Genomic DNA, 19,120 nt, shown 5'->3' on the forward strand with positions numbered 1-19,120 from the left:
ACTATTATTGCTTAACCAAATGGTTGTTTGAAAAGTTTATAAAAAAAAAATTTGTAATAAAATGATTTTTTTATTGAAAATTCAACTTAAAATCTTAAAACTCCAATAAACATGACTTTGCAAATTATTGAAGTTTCCAAATTACTTACGTTTTCAAAATTTATTTTCTTCGTTTATTATTTTCTTAAATAATTTTTTTTTTGAAAAATTGTTATTATTTTAATAATATTATTATGCGTGTCTATAAAATTCAGAAGTGTTTCTTGAGAATGAGAAATAGAGAAGAAAAATAGTTGCTTTTTTTTTTAGAAAATGAGAAGAAAAATAGTTAACCAACGCTAATATTTCTAAAAAATTGAGAAATTATATAAAAGATCTATTAAACACAACATCAAAATTTAGATAATTATCTGAGAAAATTTAAAAAAAAGGGACTAAGCTTATGATTTAAATTTGATCAATAAAAAATGGACACATTTTTGCCTTCAGCCTCTCGATCTTATTGTCTTACAAGTCTCTCTCTCTCTACTCTCAGACCAGCGGCGTCCCCCAAATCCCACCGTCTCTTGCCACCGCTGGCGATCTTTCTTCGGTAATCAGTTTCTCTCTTCTATCTCTCTCTCAAAGCGTGCCGGTATTCCTTGATTTCTAAGATTTTCATCAATCTGACCAGTTCTCAAATGAAGGTATGAGAGCACATTCTTGTAATCTCCATTCTTAAACTTGTTTTACCTGTGACGTGCTGCCCGAATCCACGGATAGAGTTCGAGTCGTGTTTCTATGTTAGATTATAGAACGAATCGTTTTTCTTATAGGAAGATTCGTATTATATGAAAATGTTCTTGCAATTTCATGGGTGAACTAGAACTTTCCTTTATGCATTTGGAATTTTAGCTATTTAGTATTCTAGGTCTTACGTGATGTGTGGATTGTTGTATTTCAGAGTATATGATGGTTCAGCGGATATAATAATCATGAGATGGAAGTGAAGAGGAAGTGTCGGCTGTGGTGGCCCAAGCAGTTTTCACCTTGTGAACTGTCGTCTTCCTGTCTCTTGTTTGGCTGGTTTGTGCCTTCTTCAGATTCCCTGGACGTTGTAGTGGCATTCACTTGTAGTGATGCTTCACTATCTCAACTCCAATGTGACCTCGAGGTATGGCATTCTTCTTCCACACTGTTGCTACAAGCTTTGTGCCATTTTTTCAGGTGCATGGTATGGGAAATCTTTCTCGATTCATTTTGTTTTAGGAGGAATGCAATTTAGGTATTTCAATTTATTCATTATGATTCGTGATGTATGCGGGTGAGTTATTAATAATGTTCACGTGGGGCAGTTGAGAAATGGAAAAAGAATAATGAAACTATAGGAAAAATGATTGAGAGTTCGTAGTTATTTGGTTAATACTTTAGTTGCTTGTATACGGATCATTTCTTTATGTGCAATTAGCTTGGATGCATAGATATGAGTTATGAATATCCTAAATCAATGACTATGATGAATATTAAGTAGCTGGAAAGTAACAAAGAACAGTAGTTATGGTTGAGACTCGAAGGAGCAAGAAGAAACACATTTTGTCTGATATATGACTTTTTTCTATAGAAATCCATTAGAGCATGTAGGGCGAGTTAAAATCATTTTTCACAAGACTTCTTTTTCTTTCCTTTTTAAGGTATCACCTAGGTCGTCTATGTATTCATGCAATTCCTGTAGGAGCTAATCTCTTCTCCGAGTCCCTGGAAAAACTTACCATCTTCTATAATTATATCTTTTTAGGATCACTTGCCAATATTTTTCCTTGTCTTATTCCTTAAATGGGAATGCAATTTTTTAACCATTATTTTATGCTCAAGTAATATTCAAGTGATTGTATTTATACCTTCTTCCAGGAAGTCATTTGTGATACAGGCAGGATCATGCCTACAGTTTTGCATGATAAGTCAGTGTTTTCTCTACTTGGTCACTGTGCTCCAAAAGGTGGAGTTCTTTCAAGCAACGGCATTGATGTGTTCAATGGAGAAAAAACTTCTTGTCGTCACTATGAGTGTGGGATGAATAGTGAAGGTATTGCTACAGGCAGCTCTGGAAGATCCACCTCTCAATGCCAATGCCAATGCCAATGCCAATGCCAATGCCAATGCCAATGCCATTATTTAGGTGGGTTGTCAGAGAAATCTGGGCAAGTCCATAAGTGGAACTGTAGTTGGGTGTTCCTGGTATTTGATTCTGATAAGAAGTACCAAAACTCAGAAGTATTTTGGATTCCTAAGTTGGACTACCTTTGTTGGAATGGGCAGAAAGTGTCTAATTGTGATGTTCACGTATGTAAGTCATGATTAATCATGGAACTTCGTTTTTTTCCTGATATTTTACTATTTAATCTTGGTTAACTGTCTGATTTGAATTTATGTAGGTCATATTTTATGATTCTCCTGTATATAACTGCCATCATTTCTCATTGCAACCTTCAAATTCAACCAAGCAAGCAAATTCATCTTTCAAGAAACCAAATTGGGTTGATGAACTTCAACAAAAGGAATTAAGTTTTGACTTGGTATGGGAAGTTTTAAGAATTCATTTTTTCAGGCATGCAGAATAGTAGTTTGTTACATGCCAATTTACCACGTACAGGATACTGTCATTTTCGCTATCAACTGTGCTGCAGCTGCTAAACGGCCACTTGAAAGACACTTGCATGCTAGAAGATCTCTTCAGTTTTCAATCGCTGACAGGTATTTCTCTTATGGCTTTGATTCTTGCAGGTGAACTCTATTACTATTTACTTGAACCGTTACATGTTCAATACTTGTGCTTTGCAGGTGTCGTTCATTCATGTGGAGTCTTCTGGCTGTGTCTTTTGCTTCACTTTCCACTCTCTTCTACATGACTTTTCAGTTTTCTTATAAACTTCATAGTATTGGTTCACAATTGTGGATATCTAGTGTAGCCACAAGAATATTTAGGACCACATGCACAAATGTGCATGTTCGATGTTGTCAAATTTTGTATTGGCCAATTATACTTCAAGAGCGTGGGATGAGGTAAGAAGCTCTATTTGGATTTTTTTTTCTGGCTCTATTAGTTTTACGTAGGTGGGGTTTTTGTTTCTTAGACAATAAACTGTTTCCTCTTTTATGTTCTTTTTGTCTTCTAAGGTCCATATCAAATGTTGAATATGCTGAGAAAGTTTCTTTACAGAAGCATTCAATGTGGTCAAGCATAGCTGCTGATGTTTTGCTGGGAAACGTGGTTGGTGTGGCATTGTTATGTCATGTAGATCATGCCTGCTCGTTCATTTTAGACCTTTCTAGGGATATCACAAACCACATATTGCGTTCGGGTTGTGTGTGGTTGATGGGTGTTCCGGCGGGTTTCAAGTTAAACATGGAATTGGCCGGAGTTTTTGGCATTATTTCTCTCAATGCAATCCAAATTTGGTCTACTCTTTGGTTCTTTTTTGGTTTTATATTTATTTATGTCATCAAAGCACTTGCTATATCGGGAATTCTTTTTGGAGTGACCTTGCCTGCTGCACTGACCATAGATCTGATCTCAGTTGTGACGTGCCACGTGTCAACTCTTCATTGGTTTATCTCCCTCATATATTCATCACAGATACAGGCATTAGCAGCTTTATGGCGCATTTTTAGGTAACTTCCTTTTGGGATCCATTCAAATTGGCCAATTGGGTGTATAGCCGTTATGTTTTATCATGAAATTGTAACTAGTGACATCAATTTAAACCAACACAAGTTCATTACATTACTAGCATGATGGGGTGAATACGCAATGAACAAAATCCAGTATGCTCTTATGTATTTGTTTATAGTAGGAAAACAAATTCTGTGCCCTTGGTCTGCTAAGCTTGATATTTTCTTTTCTTTTGTGTTCTTCTGGAGAAGTGTGAAGTCTAGGGTGGCTGTCAGCCTACTACAGCAATATCAAAAGGCTATTTTGATGCCTGAATCTATCTGAATGTAGCTTCTTTACTTATTATGCAAGCAGGCATTTCGTTTGTCTGGCTTTAGAAAGTTCTGGTAGTGTGTTTAAAACTAGGAATTTGGAACCATTCACGTGCCTTTTACAGGTGTTTAGTCTGACCCATGGATAAAAATTTCATAGATGCTTTCTTATCAATTACAGAGATGCTCGATAGAGTTGTAAACTTATCCCGTAAATATTTTCATCTTGGTAGAAGCCGTTTGCTTTTGTTATGAAGAAAGGAGAAATGGTGGAGAGTTTGAATTCTGGAAAGAGTGTTGTATTACTAAGTGACTTTAAACATCTAAAAGCGTCCTTAGAATGGGGTGCGAGGAGGATAATACCTTAATCATATAGATGTGAATAAGCAAATGCAAAGACCTATCTAAACTTTTTGAAACGTTAGTTTTGTCTTGGTGAATGTTTCTTGTTCTTGAAGTTGTTCTGACGTTGCTGAATCTCTTTGCAGGGGTCAAAAACAGAATCCTCTTCGGAAGAGAATAGATAGTTATGACTACATTGTGAAGCAACATATTGTTGGATCGCTTATGTTTACACCACTATTACTTCTTTTACCCACTACGTCAGTCTTCTATGTCTTCTTTAGCATTCTGAATTCAGCTATCAGCTTCATCAGATTGCTAATTGAAGTCATAATTTCCATAATTCACGCTACACCCTATACCAAAATTTTTCTTTGGTTGGTGAAGCGGAAAAGATTTCCTTCTGGGATATGGTTTGAAATCATTTCTTCTCACATCAATTCTACGGGTCATCTGGACAGAAACTCTCCTGAAAAGTTTGATTTACCAACTAAGATCTTGGAGCAGAATGAGGAGATAATCATGGGGAAATCTACAGTTTTGGTTTCATGTCTTCACAGCAACTTAATGGGCATAGGTCAGTTCTCTATCATGAACTGGACTCTTTAGTATTAAAAGAGGTGAATCATCGACAGGCTTTGTTTTTAACCGCATGCATATGAAACTAAAAAATCCTTTCAATATATCTATTTGTACTTATTTTAGAGTAGCTTCTGCTAGTAGAATTTCCATCCCTCAATTTTTTTTGAACAAGATACGAACTTCTCATTGAAATAATGAAAAGGAATAATAATGTCCAAAGATAAAACTCTCGAAAGAGTGAAAAAAGTAAACAACAAATAAAAAACTTAACAAATTACAATAAAAGCATTCCAATTGTAGCAAATCATGCTAGGGGAGTAGATACTAAATAATTTCGCAAAGAACACCATTTGAAGCCTTGAACTTTTTGTTGATGATCGACTCCTTTTTTCAAAGACTCTAGAGTTCCTTTCAAACCATATCTCGTAAAGCACGGCCTTAATGGCGTTATGCCAAAGAAGGGTGGCTTTAGAATTCAAAGGGGGGCCCTGTAGAAGCTGGAGGATATTCCTTGCTGTTGAGTTGTCAAATGCCCAGGACATTGGATTTCTTTAAAAGTAATTCCCAACAGCACAATGCAAAAGGGCAATGGAAAAAGGTGTGGATCATACTTTCTCCATTAGAATGACATAGAGGACAGAGAGATGGCATAAGGTTATAACTAGGCAACTTTCTTTGAAGAACTTCAGCTGTATTTACTTTTCCATATAAAAGAATCCAGGTGAAAAAACAAACCTTTTTAGGACACTTGGTCTTCCATATGGCTTTAGATAAGTCCGATGGCATAGCTTCGTCTGAAGGGGACTTCCGAATGGAAGCCACGGTAAAACAGCCTGAAGATTCTAAGGACCAAACTCTGCTGTCTGAGCCATTGATCAGAGAATAAGTGTTTAAGAGGGACAAAAGTGACACATATTCCTCCACCTCATCGTCTTTTAAAGCTTTGCGAGAAAGAATTCTTCATGACTGAGACTGTGAATCCCAAAAATCTGCTACTGAACCAGAAGGAGACAACGAGAGGCAATATATTTTCGGGAATCTGATTGATAAAGGCCTATCCTCTATCCAAATGTGGTTCCAAAATAGTATCCGAGAACCAGAACTCAACTTGAAGACAGCAAACTGATTGAAGTGTTTCCAATGCCGAGAGATATTAATCCAAGGGCATCTTAGACAACCATTTATCCTTTCCCCTGAGGACCAACCGAAATCGATTTCACCATATAAGCTAGCTATAACTTGGCGCCATAAAGCATTGATTTCAAAGCCGAATCGCAAACCCCACTTGCCTAATAGGGCAAGATTCATTTTTGAAAGACTGCCAATCCCCAGACCGCCATCTTCCATATTTTTAGAAACGAGATTCCATTGAACCAAATGGTTTATAGCCCCTTTAGAGCCGCTGTTCCAGAGAAAGGTTCTCATTTTTCTTTCTATTTGTTTAAAATTCCAGAAGGAATTTGAAACAGTGAAAGATAGTAGAGAGGAATGCTAGAAAGGACTGACTGACATAATATCATCCGGCCTCCTCTAGATAAATTGTATCGTCTCCAGCGGTCGAGCTTCTTCTCGATTTTTGCCAAAACTGGATCTCTCAATTACTTATGAATTCTCAATTTGGTTCTTGAACTTAAAAATTTTCAAAGGTATGAGTTCCGATTACTACACAGGTTTCTGAGGCCTTGAATTTTAATAATTTTGAACTATAGTTCTTAACCTATAAGCGAACTATCAGAACAAGTAGCTGCCACTTCATGCGAATGGCAACTTTGAAACAATAAAATAAGTTATGAGGTATATAAGAAACAATTTAAAGTTTTAAGGACCAAGTTAAACGGTCTTATGTAGTTCAAGGATGAAATGTACATTATAGTCTTTTATTTGCTAATTATCTACTGATACTGAAATTTCAGGTGGACTAGTTCTGCCTCACTACAGAAATATTTTCTCTGGCTTCACCCGACCGATACTAGCTTCTACATTTCGTGGAATCCTGACAGGAAGAAGGTAAATAAATTGCTTTATTTTTATTTATTTATTTATTTATTTTCCTTGGGTTACAAATCTTACGGTAACTACACCACCCCCAAGCTGGACATTAATATGAATCCTATCCATCCAGCAGAACGACATTGACACCGAAAGTTGGTCTTCCTTCACCGATTCCATGGATGCGCATACCATATAAAGAGTATTGGCATCTATGCCACGATTCGATTCTTATGTGCAGGCAGCTGCCGCCTTGTTCTTCGTAATCCAATACCATGTTAAATCTTAGCATTTATTTTGAAGATGAAGCTTGAAATATAAATGGTCATTAGAGGGCACGTTTAGAAGTCTGAGCTTATCAAGATGCTTGGAATGAGCTCGGCTTGAGGCAAACTTTTGGTTGCTGATATGAACAGAAGGAAATATCATTCAGGAATTGCAGATTTCTCACTCAATTTCGCTAACACCTATGATTTTTTTTTCTTTGTTGTTGTTCTGGATTGTAATCTGAATGTAACTGCTTGGAAATTTCTTTACCCTCATAGTTTTAGGGACACCACTTCATTCATGGGATTTGAAAAACATTTTAGGTGGTTGGGGTTGGAAAACATAATTTTGCGTAGGTTGTGTTTAGATTGAAGAAGAAAATGAGTTTTGAAAGTCTGGATTTGTATAGTTTGTGTTCGGTTTGTTGGTAACGGTTTGGAACTCCTAAAGCTTCTATCTTCGGTTCCTTGCTATTGGGAGGCTCTTTTAGGAAGAAGCCGTTTTGGCCTTGTAGTTTTTCTTGGTCGGGTTTTTTTCGTTGTATTACTTTGTTTACAATTTTGCTTTCTCTGGTCTTTTTTTCTTCCCCACATCATTTGTATTTTTTTGAATATTTTATTTATTTTCATTAATCTATTCGTATCTTGTTAAAAAGGAAAAAATAGTTTAGAACTTGTAAAAACTAGTGTTAGTTAGATAGAAGGTAAAAATTGTAATGTTTGTCTAAATCTAAGTTCAATTTCAGTTTAGGGTAAAAAATCGATACAGTTAAACAAGCCTATGGGTAAAAAATCTATTTAAAAAAATAATAATAAAACAAGAACTAACGATGACAATTATTCAGGTGACTCCATGACTCATGCGCAATAATAATAATAACAATATAAAAAGAAACTCTTTTTTTGAAAGGGAATATAAAAATAAACTAAAAGCATATTCTTTTATTAAAAATACGTTGGAGGCTGTATGGAGTGACGATATGTCGGTTTAGAAAGTCATGTGACGACGACACGGTAAATTTTGATTTTGTAGTTTTCTTTATACATTAAAATATAATTATGCTCAGATTTTTTCCTTAATTTTTTAGTTGGAGGTAAATGTTTAATCACCTGAATTGTTGATAATTATTTTTTATTTCTTTATTTAAAAAATTAAAATTAATAAGTTCCATTTGATAATGATTGGATTTTGAAATTTTTGAGCATAACTATTTTACTTATAAATTTTGTAAATGTGTATATTTTAGTTTTGAAAGTTTTAAAAAATAACTATTTTAGCTATTCAGTTACTTAATATAACATTATTTATCCTTTAATCAATTGATATAAAAAACAAAAAGATTTATTTTTAAAAAATAGTTAAAGAGTAAAATGGACGTCTTGGATGTAATATTAAAAATTTGAGACCAAAATATGATTAGTTTTTTAGAGTACAACAATTGTGAAGTGTGAAAATTTAAAACTCTAACCTCAAAAGAAAAAACAAAAAACATATGCCTAATAAATTTGGAAAAAAGTTTAATAATTTTTCTTATGTTTTCTATTTCTTAATTTTTTCATTTCTTGAAATATTTTCAAAATTTTAGAAAGCGAATTCAGGTAATAATTTTTTATTTTTTAAAGTAATTTTTTTTTTACAAAAAAATATAATATATATATATATATATATATATATCAAGAACATTGTTTGAAAACTTTTGTCCCTTTTAAACATGATTGGAAAACAATGACATTTGTTTAATTAAAACTTTTTGTCCCCTTTAAACATGATTAGAAAACAATGACATTTTTTTAATTAATTAAACAAATTAAAGTGGACAACATGATATTTATCAAAGATAGCAACATTTACCAAAAGTTAACAACAGGCAGTTTTTAAAAAAAATATATATTACATTCATCCATTATAAAAATTAGAAAATAAATTAATACTAAAAAGATGTATAATTTTAACATATAATGGACTATATGGGCAGGTTGGATCTTTACTTATTTTGCACTTAAAATTGTCGATGTCGATATCAAGGAATGTTTTTGGAAAAAATCATAAAAAATTCCAAAACTGATTATATGTTAGTATTATATATGATATTTTTTATAGTTTGTTGATTTTTTGGGCACATATATTATACTCCATATTTGCATCAATTCTATAATCTATACCATTTCTTATTTTTATTTTTATTGAGTCATACAATAAAATTCGTTGGTTGCATATACAATAATTTGCAAAGCCACAAAATAAATTATTAATATCAGTATTTTGTGGGTATTACTAATTGATTTTATTAATATGAGTGAAATTACTGTATTAGGTTTCGTTTAAAGGGAGTGATGTGAGTCCAGCCATCCGACAACTCAAACTCAATCTGACCAGATTGGGAAGAACCATCCGGCGAAGAGTATTAGCCCCGATTGAGCCCTTTACAAGCCTATTTATTATGCTCATCTGAGTGTGTCGGATGTTGTACTTCCAATGTGCAGGTGTTCATTGGAGCATTCAAACCCCAGATCCACAATCTTCCATCAACACTAATATGGTTTATTAAAGAACAATAATTATATATGAAAATAAATTGCAAACCCAAACCCTAAAAGAAAAAAAAAAGTGTAGCCCTTCAAACTAAAATGGGAAAGAAACATCCTCTTTATTAGTAGAGAATGAAACTTTGTTCACATAGGATACATTCAAACTATTATAACTTCCCCAAGAAAACACAAAAATCAAAATCAAAATCAAAAGCAAAAGCAAAAGAAAACTTCTTTTTTCCCTTCCAAGAAACCCATATGAATCATTCATGAGTAGAATGTTTTGAGAGATGAAGATTATTCTTGCTTTGATTATGCTTGAGAATCAATGGCCTAATTTCTGCCCTTTGAATGCTCAAACTTTTGGGCTGAGCACCATGATGATGATCATCTTCTTCAGCTACTTTATTATTGCCTCTATGATGGCTTATTTTGAAGCTCACACTTGCCCTATTCATGGCTTCTGAGGAAGAAGAAGATTGTGAAGGTTTAGGGTAAAGAAGATCAGTGGGGAAGAAGTTGTATTGAAGGCCAGCCATGGCAGAGCCCACAGAGAGAGAGAGAGAGAGAGAGAGAAAAGTTTAGACAAAGTTTACTCCTTTCTCTCTTTCTTCTTCTTTTGTTGGTGCCATGGAAATGGAGCTCAAGCTTTTTATTTATAGGCAAGAAATGGGGACACGTGGTTGGTTGTGATTAGAAGGGGGTGGAGAGATCTTTTCTAAGTTTACTATTTGTGTGTCCTTTGGAGATGTTTAAAAAATGGTTTGACTACAAAAAAAAAAAACACTTTTTTTTTTCTTTTCTATATACCAAAATTTGTATATTTTTGTGGTTTATATTTTGAGACTTGTTGGAGAGAGAGAGGAAGAGGGTAATTTTGGGATATCCCTTTTGTTAGTTTTGAGGCCATGTGATGGTGTCTTTCTATTGAGAAGAAGTTTGGAGAAGTTTTGAGCATTGGATGCAAATGGGTGGTAAGGACCAATCAAATATCATGTGAAATCTTCTATGATTAGTGAGGATTTGCTTTAATTTTTGTGGGGCTTATGAGAAAATGGGTGTATTATTCTAGTTTAGCCTTAATATTGGGCTGCGCAAGTAAACCCAAATTCAAGTCCTATCCAAAGTTAGCTTTTGACTAGTTGGATCAAATCCAGTCCATCTATAAATTTAATTGGAATAAGAATATATATTTGTTTTTTAAATAGTAATCCGTTTGAATGGTATTTAGATCGATTCGTTGGACCGGTTCGAAGGTCTGATCAAATATTGTAGATTGTATATTTATGGGATTAGTACAACCTCATTTAAGATGTAACTCATCACCAATTTACCATTACATCCTTTTACGTTTACACTTAAATATTAATTAATTTTTGAAATTCAAAATTGGTTATTTGGAATGTTACATTTATATCCCTTATTTTATGCTTAATTATACTTTCCAAAAATATAAATTACCAAATCCCCAAAATCTTTTATTATTGCAAATTTTTGAAAAAATCATCCTCGTTTCGCCGTTTCTTCTTCCTTTCTCGTTTGCGCTCCTTCCACAAACACCATTGTCTCCGTCCGTTCGAGCTTCTTCTTCTTCGTCGGAATAGACCGTCCATCGATCGTTCGAGCACTCCGTTTATTCCGAGGTTTGTTTAGTCACCGATCAGAAGACCATAGCAAATCTATCGTAAATCAGTTTGTCATTGTATCTGTTCGTTTGTCGCAGGTTGTCAACAGAGCTTTGTACAGAATGTTATCATCTGCAAAGGGAACCACACTGCCACTGGGTCGCTAGATTTGAGTGGTGCGAAATTTAGGTGTGGATTCTTATATATATGCCGATATAATATATATCTACAACTAAGTACCATTTTGGTAGTTATAGGAACTCAATAGTCGGATATATTTTATATTTATCATATAGGTTTTTCTTGTAACTGTATTCGATTACATTTGCTAGGTTAATGTTAATAATAACAATTCATAATAATGAAACATGTGTTAGGGTGTCTAAATTGATAGAATAGGTTAATGTCATATGTAGATATAATATATATCTACACTATAAGTTTATATGAGATTGAGACTTCAATAGTTAAAGATTATATACGGATATGTTTTATATCTATTATTAAATACCATATTGCGAGATACAATAATCCAGTTTTGTTGCTGCCGAAAACTTTTGATGTTATACTTCTAATATCATTAAATTGTGGGTAAATCGATGGTATATTTTCAACTATTTTGAATTTGAAATCATGGGTAAATCTACACGTTAATTAATTTAGAAATTGAAATCATGATAATCTTTTTGTAATTAATATAGGATATATCCATGTACTAATCTCATTAATATATGAATGAGTGAATGAGTGAATTAAGGGATTAAGAAAAAAATTGGTATAAATCCCACAATAATTAAAAGATTATGCCTACAATTTAGAAATGAAATCTTTTAGATTTCAACAAAAAAAAAAAAAATAACAATAATAAATATAAATGCAATAAATAAGGGTAAAATCGGTATTATAAAAAAATCATACCGGCAGAAATCTAAAAGTGTGAAATTAGAAAACTTTAAACATTTGTAAAAATAAAATTTTAAAAGCTATACTTTTCTCTCTTAATTTTCATAATAAATGTCATGATATTGTGTTTTTCTAGTTAAATTAGGTGATTGATGGGAGTAGTAAATAAAATAAGTAAGACCTTATTGGTTTATACTTGACTCGTGTTCATGGGCATGGATTGAGATACCTTTTAGATATAGTCTAATTGTTCGAGTTATAAGTTCAAAATTTTTTTAAAATATTTTAGTTGAGTTTGATTCGAGTTAATTTAGTCACTTATTTAAAAATTTTGTTTTTAACAAAAATGTAAAATATTAATCCCTTTAAACAATTATTTACTTATTCACACATTGAGGTTAAGATTAGTAACTCAAACGTGTTCATTTATGTTATTAAAAATTGCACTCCAATTATTTAAAATGTTATTTTAAAAGTAGTTAGAGAATAAATAATATAAGAAGAATTATTGAATGAAGATAAATTAAATTAAAATAAATAATATAAGTTGTTCTTGTACTTGGAATTGAAAGCCAAACTCGATTTTTATGGAGGAAAGGGAAGGCATGGTTTTGGGAAAAATTTTGTAATCAATCGTGTTTTTTTTTTTTTTTTTTTTTTTTAAAAAATTTGAAAAGCCCATGATCCTAACCTCCTCCAATAAAATTTGAGATTAAAAAATAACAAAACTTTCTATTTAAAAAAAAATCTGGAATTAGGGCTAAAAAAACTATATTTTTTTCTTTTAAATTTTAAAAGTGGAATTAACTAGACCGAAAATCTTGAATGAGGGCTCTTATGACTGCAGACCTAAACGTGACCATGACGACCAATGAAAAAAATGGTGACTGATGTCAGATTAAAACTAGCATTAACACGTACAAATGGTTAGAATAACAAGTTTTTCAAAAAGTGAACGAATCTCATCTACGTCATCAAATTTAGGTCATTTAACGTAATTTCCTCAAAAAATTAATAACAAGTTCAAATTGTTCGTTTCAACCCAAATTTATTTTAAGTGAATTTCAAAGTCATAAAATTTTCATTTATTCAAACCCGACCAATCGTATAAGTTAGATTGAGTTTGGTCGCACCTCCAATATCCGTCTCTAAAGCTCGCTACTTATACTTGACAGTGATAAAAATGGCAGAAACTCTATGGTGTCTGTGATGAGTTGTTATACCCTAGAAAGGGATTCTGCAATAGTTGTTATACTTTTACACACCAATATGGTTACTGAAAACAGATTCAAGTTTACAAAATCTCTAGGTGAAGTTGATGGATTTTCCATTTTCAACTACATTCCTTGTGTAACATCCGGGATGGTGGCATTGTGAGTTTGTAACCCCTCTCCTCTCTGCGGGGTGCATAGCTTAGGCTTTCTCTCCTCCACCCATTTAAGGATGGGTTCTGTAACGTTAGTTGCAGTGTTGAGTGACCCTCGACTCCCCCGATTATAAAGATCCAACTGGCAAAGCCACACATCATCAATTCCAAGTCATCAAGAAAAAAAAAACTACATTTCTTGTGGGAATTCTCCCAAACCAAACACGTTGTCGAAGTTTAAGCCTTGCCTAATCCCTAAATATCAAAGATGATCTAAACGAGTGTCTGCTCTCCTATGAACCGGAAAGAGAACGCGTCTACAACTGAAAAACCTGAATACCATGTCGAAGTTTAAGCCCTCCCTAGGAGAAGCATCATATACATTCAACGCCCGTTAAACAGACATAACCAATGGGTTACGCTCCTATTTGATCAAGCTCACTCGAATATTTTCAACACGATTTCTAGAGAACTCGACCCAAATGCCACAGGAACACTTTCTAAAGGGGCCATTTAATCACAGCATTTTTTCATAATGTTCTCAGAATCAGATGTTCAAGGAAACTTCCAACACAGAAGCAAGAAAATTCACAGCCATATTACCTAATCAACCTTCAACTGGGTAGCAATCTTCTAAATTTTATCTCCAATAACTAATTAAAGTCATGTATTTCAGAGATGTTTCTACCAAAGAAAAATGGAGCATCTACAGTTGATCAGAGGCTCGATATCTCGGTTTTTGGTCTTTGTTGGAATTTACAAGGATTATTGTGCATAAAAAGATCTGATCTGAAGCAGATATCAAATGTACATATCATATGAAGTGTGAACTAAGAACAACATGCTAAAGAGATGCTGGGTAGTAGCTAAAGCTAATTCATAATCTTAGGAACAATCATCTGCGGAAGTAAATGAGAAGATGTGTAAGTGCATCAGTAAGATGATTAGCTTACAACACGATACCTCTCAAATCGTTTTAGTCTCTATCCTTCACCAAATTGCCAATCATGTTTACCAAAGATGGAGTTCCCTTTGCCATGATTTCGAGCCTAGAGGCATTCGATGCATGAGAGAATAAGGAAAGCCCAAAGAGTAACAGCTCAGGAAGGAACAGTCGCGAGGACAAGAATCCGTGCCAATAGCGAGGTTCAAGATCAAAAAATGCATCAAAAAACCTTCTTGTACCCTTTAGATCAAGCTTCAACAGAATATCCATACCGAAACAGAAAAACTCCCTCTGCCTTCTCCTTTCTATGGGCCATAGATCTTTCCAAACTTCAGACGATATCTCATCTCCCCTGAAACATCCGTCTGAACCGAGGTACCGAACTATAGCACTAGCGACAATAGGTGCTGCTGCTAGAGTTCTTGCTACCATGTATCCGGTTGAAGGGTGCACCATTCCTGCTGTTCCACCAATTCCAACAACTCTTTGAGGAAGAACAGGCAGCGGTCCACCCATTGGAATTACACAATGCTCATCCTCTTCAATGCTCTTCACTTTTATACCCAAGTGCTTCAATCTTGCCTCCATTCTTTCCTGGATATCGCTCATTTGTAATCCAGGTCGAGCTACCAAAGAAGTTTCTTCAAGAAATATCCGATTCGATGAAAAGGGCATTGCATAGAGAAACGTGGGGATTTTGTCATTTCTCTCCTTCAAAATCTTATTATTGTTCAGATGTGAATCCCTCCAGTCCATAAATACCATCTTGTCGACATCGAATGGATGTTCCTCCACCTCTGCTAAAATCCCATAAGCTACTTGGTAGCCTGGATTATATGGCTTATCATATTGGACAAGGCATCGAGAGAAGCCGGTGGCATCAAGAACAACCGCAGCTTGAATGGTCACACCATCATTGCAAATTAACAAAGATTTGAACTCCTCATGTATAACTTTAATAACTTTAGCTTCATGGAACTTAACACCATTGGAAATGCACTTTTGCAACATTTTTGACTTGAGCTGCTTCCTATTAACCCTCCCGTAAGGTCGAGCGAGATCTTTCGTTGATTGCTCATTGGTGAACACAACAGCACCGGACCAAGTCGTGTCGAGGCAATCTAGCAAATCCATGGCCTCGAATTCGTCCACCCAAACTCCATAATTATTGGGCCAAATCAACTTGGGAGAAGGGTCAATTGCACAAACTGAAAGCCCTGCCTCTGAAACCTGCTGTGCAACAGCAAGCCCTGCTGGGCCACCTCCCACAACCGCAAGATCGACGACGAGGCCTTTCGACGGATCATACATGGGAAGCTCAAACTCAAGATTCTCCTTCTTGGTTTCAGGAACAAGCTCCAGAAGAGCACTACTTCTCACATTAACACAACCACCACTCCTCCATTTCAAACGAGCCTTCCTATGGCCAAATCCAAATTCCTGAGTTTGAAACTTCGAACTCCTCACACCACTCACTTTTTCAGAAATCCCATGCAGTGGTTGCAGAAACCCATACTTGTTATTGATTTTAAGCAAAGTATCCATGGATTTACAAGATGAACCAACAGAAAACTCCCAAAATCAAAGCAAGACAAGCAGAATTTCAGCAAGTCACAAAAGTCAAAAGGGATTCTGAAATCTCACATAAAACTAAACAGTAGAACAACAGACGAGGAATTGGAAATGGGGTTCTCAAAAACTTCAAGAAATTCCCAAAAACTCGACAAGAATCGCGATAACTTCAATGGAAATCAGAGCCCAACCTGAGGAGACGAGGGGGTTCCATCTGATTCCAGTGGATTGGAGAAATGTGGAGCGCGTATGGCCAGTCCCAATGACGAACCGACGTTGCCGTCCACTCTCCAAGAGTTGGAAATTATGGGAATTGGAGAAGATTGGGAGTTTCGCAGTGTCCACAGTTCGGCCATGGCCCCACGTGCTCCTCAATTAATGGTGGTGAAAGCGACCTGAGAGTGAATATCGCTCGTTCAATTTGCTTTCTTCGTCACTGCTTAAGAAGGTTCACTTTTCTGGATTTAGTTTCAACCAATTTGGTTTTGAAATCTTAACTAAATTATTCGAAACCCACTTTTAGTAGAGGGATAATTAAACTACGTTCCCCCTCTGTTCTTAGTTCATTTTAGTTTCATGCTAAAATTTTGATTCTCTCGTCACCAAGCAAATTAATGAAATCAATAATATATTTTTTCAGTACAACGAGTGGGAACTGATAATCAAACTCGACCTCTTGATTAGAAACATATGTCGAATTAAGTTCATATTAATTGGAATGATATTTAAAACCAAACGTGGAATAATTTGCATAAAACTATTTTTTGTATGCAAATTAATAGTAAGAACTAAAACAAATTAAACCAAAATAATTACTAAAGAAAATTATTCATTTTTAACATTAAATACGAATGAATGAAATAATGTTGTATTGCATTAATTGAATTCTTCCTATATTAAGTCTTGAGAAGAGAATTCTAAAGTCTAGTAAATAAATTCCTACAAATCAAATAATAACCCTCCATCAACTATTCAATGAATCACGTTTATGTGGAAATTCAGAGAGTCCAAGATCTACCGGAGCTGACTAGCACCTCAATGGAGCGAGTTATACAAGATGACCTGCATGCAAATAATAAGTACTCTGACGTTCAAGTCATTCAAATGTTTGAATTCCTAGGTTAGTCCCCAACATAATTGCTTACCTAATTGAAGGGAGTGGTGATGTATTTTTAGGGGTTAGGAGGGAATCTTTGTGTTACGCCGGCGGTTAACTTGTTACGAAGATTGTTGAACAACTTCTAACTGTCTTTCAAGGCTGTCAGATTCCCAGCTCGAGCTGGACGAGCTTAGGTACATTTTGCCTTTTCCTAGGACTTCAAGTGTCTTCCACCTAGCTTTAATGAGAGTTATTAGCCGACAGAAGTCAAGACGTCGAGTGGACAGAAAATGATGCACTTGAGTGCTTTGTCTTTCCACATTTAGACAATCTACATCACTGATCGAGGGTGACATGGACGACTGGGATCAATCCATCTCCCTTTATATAAACCTGAAACTCTAACTCTCAAAATTCATGTTTTCTGAATCATTTTACTCTCAAACCAAGAAACTCTAACTTTCTGAATTATTTTACTCTCAAACAAAGGTTGGTGGCTCGCTTACCATTTGTTTGTAATCTATTGTAGTTCTTAGTTATGTATAGAAGGAGTATGAGGAGCTTGGGACGGAGTCATAAGTCGAGCGAGAGTAGCTTGGGGGAAAATAACAAGTCGCACGAGAACAATGGTTCGCCCAATAGGAATAAATCCTCTAATAGTAGGTTGTCCTCTATCGATAAGCTGTCCACTAATAGTTCCTCTGAGGACAACTTAGAGACATAGACTATGGAAATTCAAGTCTGCGAAGACCGACCTTGCACCTCAGAACGAGACTATAACAATCAGTCCGAGCTCGCCGATGAGTTTCTAGCCTTTACATAGAGATGAGGTTCCCAATCAAAAGCGATATCATAGAATATCCACTTGAAAGACACGTAACCTTCTACCTCAACATGTTTGAGTTCAAGGTCCAACTTCCCCTCCACCCCAAGATTTTTTGGTAGAGGTGAATCTATCACCAACTCAAATAGCTCCCAATAATTGAGGGATCTTGCTTGGTTGTTGGATGTTGTGGTGGGGGTCGATGTAGTATAGATGACTCAAAGTATTTGAATCTCGACCAATTTTAGTCAATTTATACTATAAAGACCCTACCTAAATACCTAGGTAGATTTTATCTACCTGCTAAGCGAGGTGTGGGAAGCTAGTCAAGGGCCCCTCCCCATTAAGGATTGAAAGAGGGACAAATGAGTTTGATGTATACGGTGACTGGCTAGCACGAGATTCTGATGGCGAGCTGAGTTATCAAGTCCCCACAGCTTCAGTAACTTAGATAATGTCTCTCTCTTGAGCTTGTTTTTCCTGTGTTTAGCACTAATTGAAAATTTTATTTTGTAGTTCTTCCCAAACCAGTGCTACAAAGGAACAAACTCACCCAATGATGCTCCTGATGAGGGGGCTCGCAAGAAGACCCCTGTGTGCGAAGTGGCGTAAGCCGAGGAAGGAGTATCTTAGTGAGATATCAAGGCGAGCCCTATCCAAACAGTGCATGCCTCTCCCTAAAAGAAGAAGAAGAAAAAACCTAAAGGAGCTCTGAGCAAGCCGAGCAAAAAGCCACCACCCATGCTGCACACCTCGACAATCTTTCAGCAGTCTAGATGATTGGGGAAGCTCTAGACTTTCAATTCCCCTTCCGAAGTTAGCCAACTCTATAAAAAATTAAATCACTGACGCGTTGGGTGGTGTGGGTGAGCTCTGACCGATCTCTTGCTCGTTTTGAGCGATTATCTAACTCGTGGTCAACCATACTAGCTACTCAAGTAACTGTTCAGTTGAATAACTTCTTCTTGTTTAACTCGATACTAATCTAGCTCTTTCCTATAGGCTCATGCTCTTCCCTACAAGACGTTAGCCTTGGTAGCGGCTGAGCTACTTGGGCGCTAGTAGTGGGTCAAGCAGAAGAGAGCCAACTTTGCCAAGGCCATCAAGGAGATCGAGCA

At 35.4% G+C, this 19,120-nt stretch overlaps 2 protein-coding genes across 4 annotated transcripts; one reads left to right on the forward strand and one right to left on the reverse strand.

Moving 5' to 3' along the window:
* Positions 1 to 458: 458 nt before the first annotated feature.
* On the forward strand, positions 459 to 7,702 carry LOC111021316 (N-acetylglucosaminyl transferase component family protein / Gpi1 family protein). Of its 3 annotated transcripts, none has more exons than XM_022298220.2 (10): positions 459 to 592; positions 944 to 1,153; positions 1,888 to 2,319; positions 2,412 to 2,552; positions 2,630 to 2,730; positions 2,818 to 3,039; positions 3,154 to 3,648; positions 4,449 to 4,879; positions 6,798 to 6,891; positions 7,007 to 7,702. In XM_022298220.2, the coding sequence occupies exons 2-10, from the start codon at positions 980 to 982 to the stop codon at positions 7,137 to 7,139; spliced, it is 2,223 nt and encodes a 740-aa protein (XP_022153912.1). In that variant the 5' UTR covers positions 459 to 592; positions 944 to 979; the 3' UTR covers positions 7,140 to 7,702. The 3 variants fall into 3 exon arrangements, with proteins under 3 accessions (XP_022153912.1, XP_022153911.1, XP_022153913.1); XM_022298219.2 differs by having other exon boundaries at positions 475 to 686; XM_022298221.2 differs by having other exon boundaries at positions 475 to 686; positions 7,010 to 7,702.
* A 6,650-nt stretch (positions 7,703 to 14,352) lies between these two features.
* Positions 14,353 to 16,427, reverse strand: LYC (lycopene cyclase). The gene has a single exon (XM_022298211.2). The coding sequence runs from the start codon at positions 16,051 to 16,053 to the stop codon at positions 14,539 to 14,541; it is 1,515 nt and encodes a 504-aa protein (XP_022153903.1). The 5' UTR covers positions 16,054 to 16,427; the 3' UTR covers positions 14,353 to 14,538.
* Positions 16,428 to 19,120: the final 2,693 nt, after the last annotated feature.

The sequence above is a fragment of the Momordica charantia genome, assembly GCF_013281855.1.
Source record: "Momordica charantia cultivar OHB3-1 chromosome 1 unlocalized genomic scaffold, Mcharantia_2.0 BLBB01000001.1, whole genome shotgun sequence".
Lineage (NCBI taxonomy): Eukaryota > Viridiplantae > Streptophyta > Magnoliopsida > Cucurbitales > Cucurbitaceae > Momordica > Momordica charantia.

Excerpts from the sequence above, each read along its gene's own strand:
- LYC (XM_022298211.2), bottom strand. The coding sequence starts at position 16,053 with ATGGATACTTTGCTTAAAATCAATAACAAGTATGGGTTTCTGCAACCA.
- LOC111021316 (XM_022298220.2), top strand. The coding sequence starts at position 980 with ATGGAAGTGAAGAGGAAGTGTCGGCTGTGGTGGCCCAAGCAGTTTTCA. Across the intron at positions 3,040-3,153 it reads CTTCAAGAGCGTGGGATGAG|GTCCATATCAAATGTTGAAT; the intron begins GTAAGAAGCTCT and ends TTGTCTTCTAAG. Across the intron at positions 3,649-4,448 it reads GCTTTATGGCGCATTTTTAG|GGGTCAAAAACAGAATCCTC; the intron begins GTAACTTCCTTT and ends ATCTCTTTGCAG.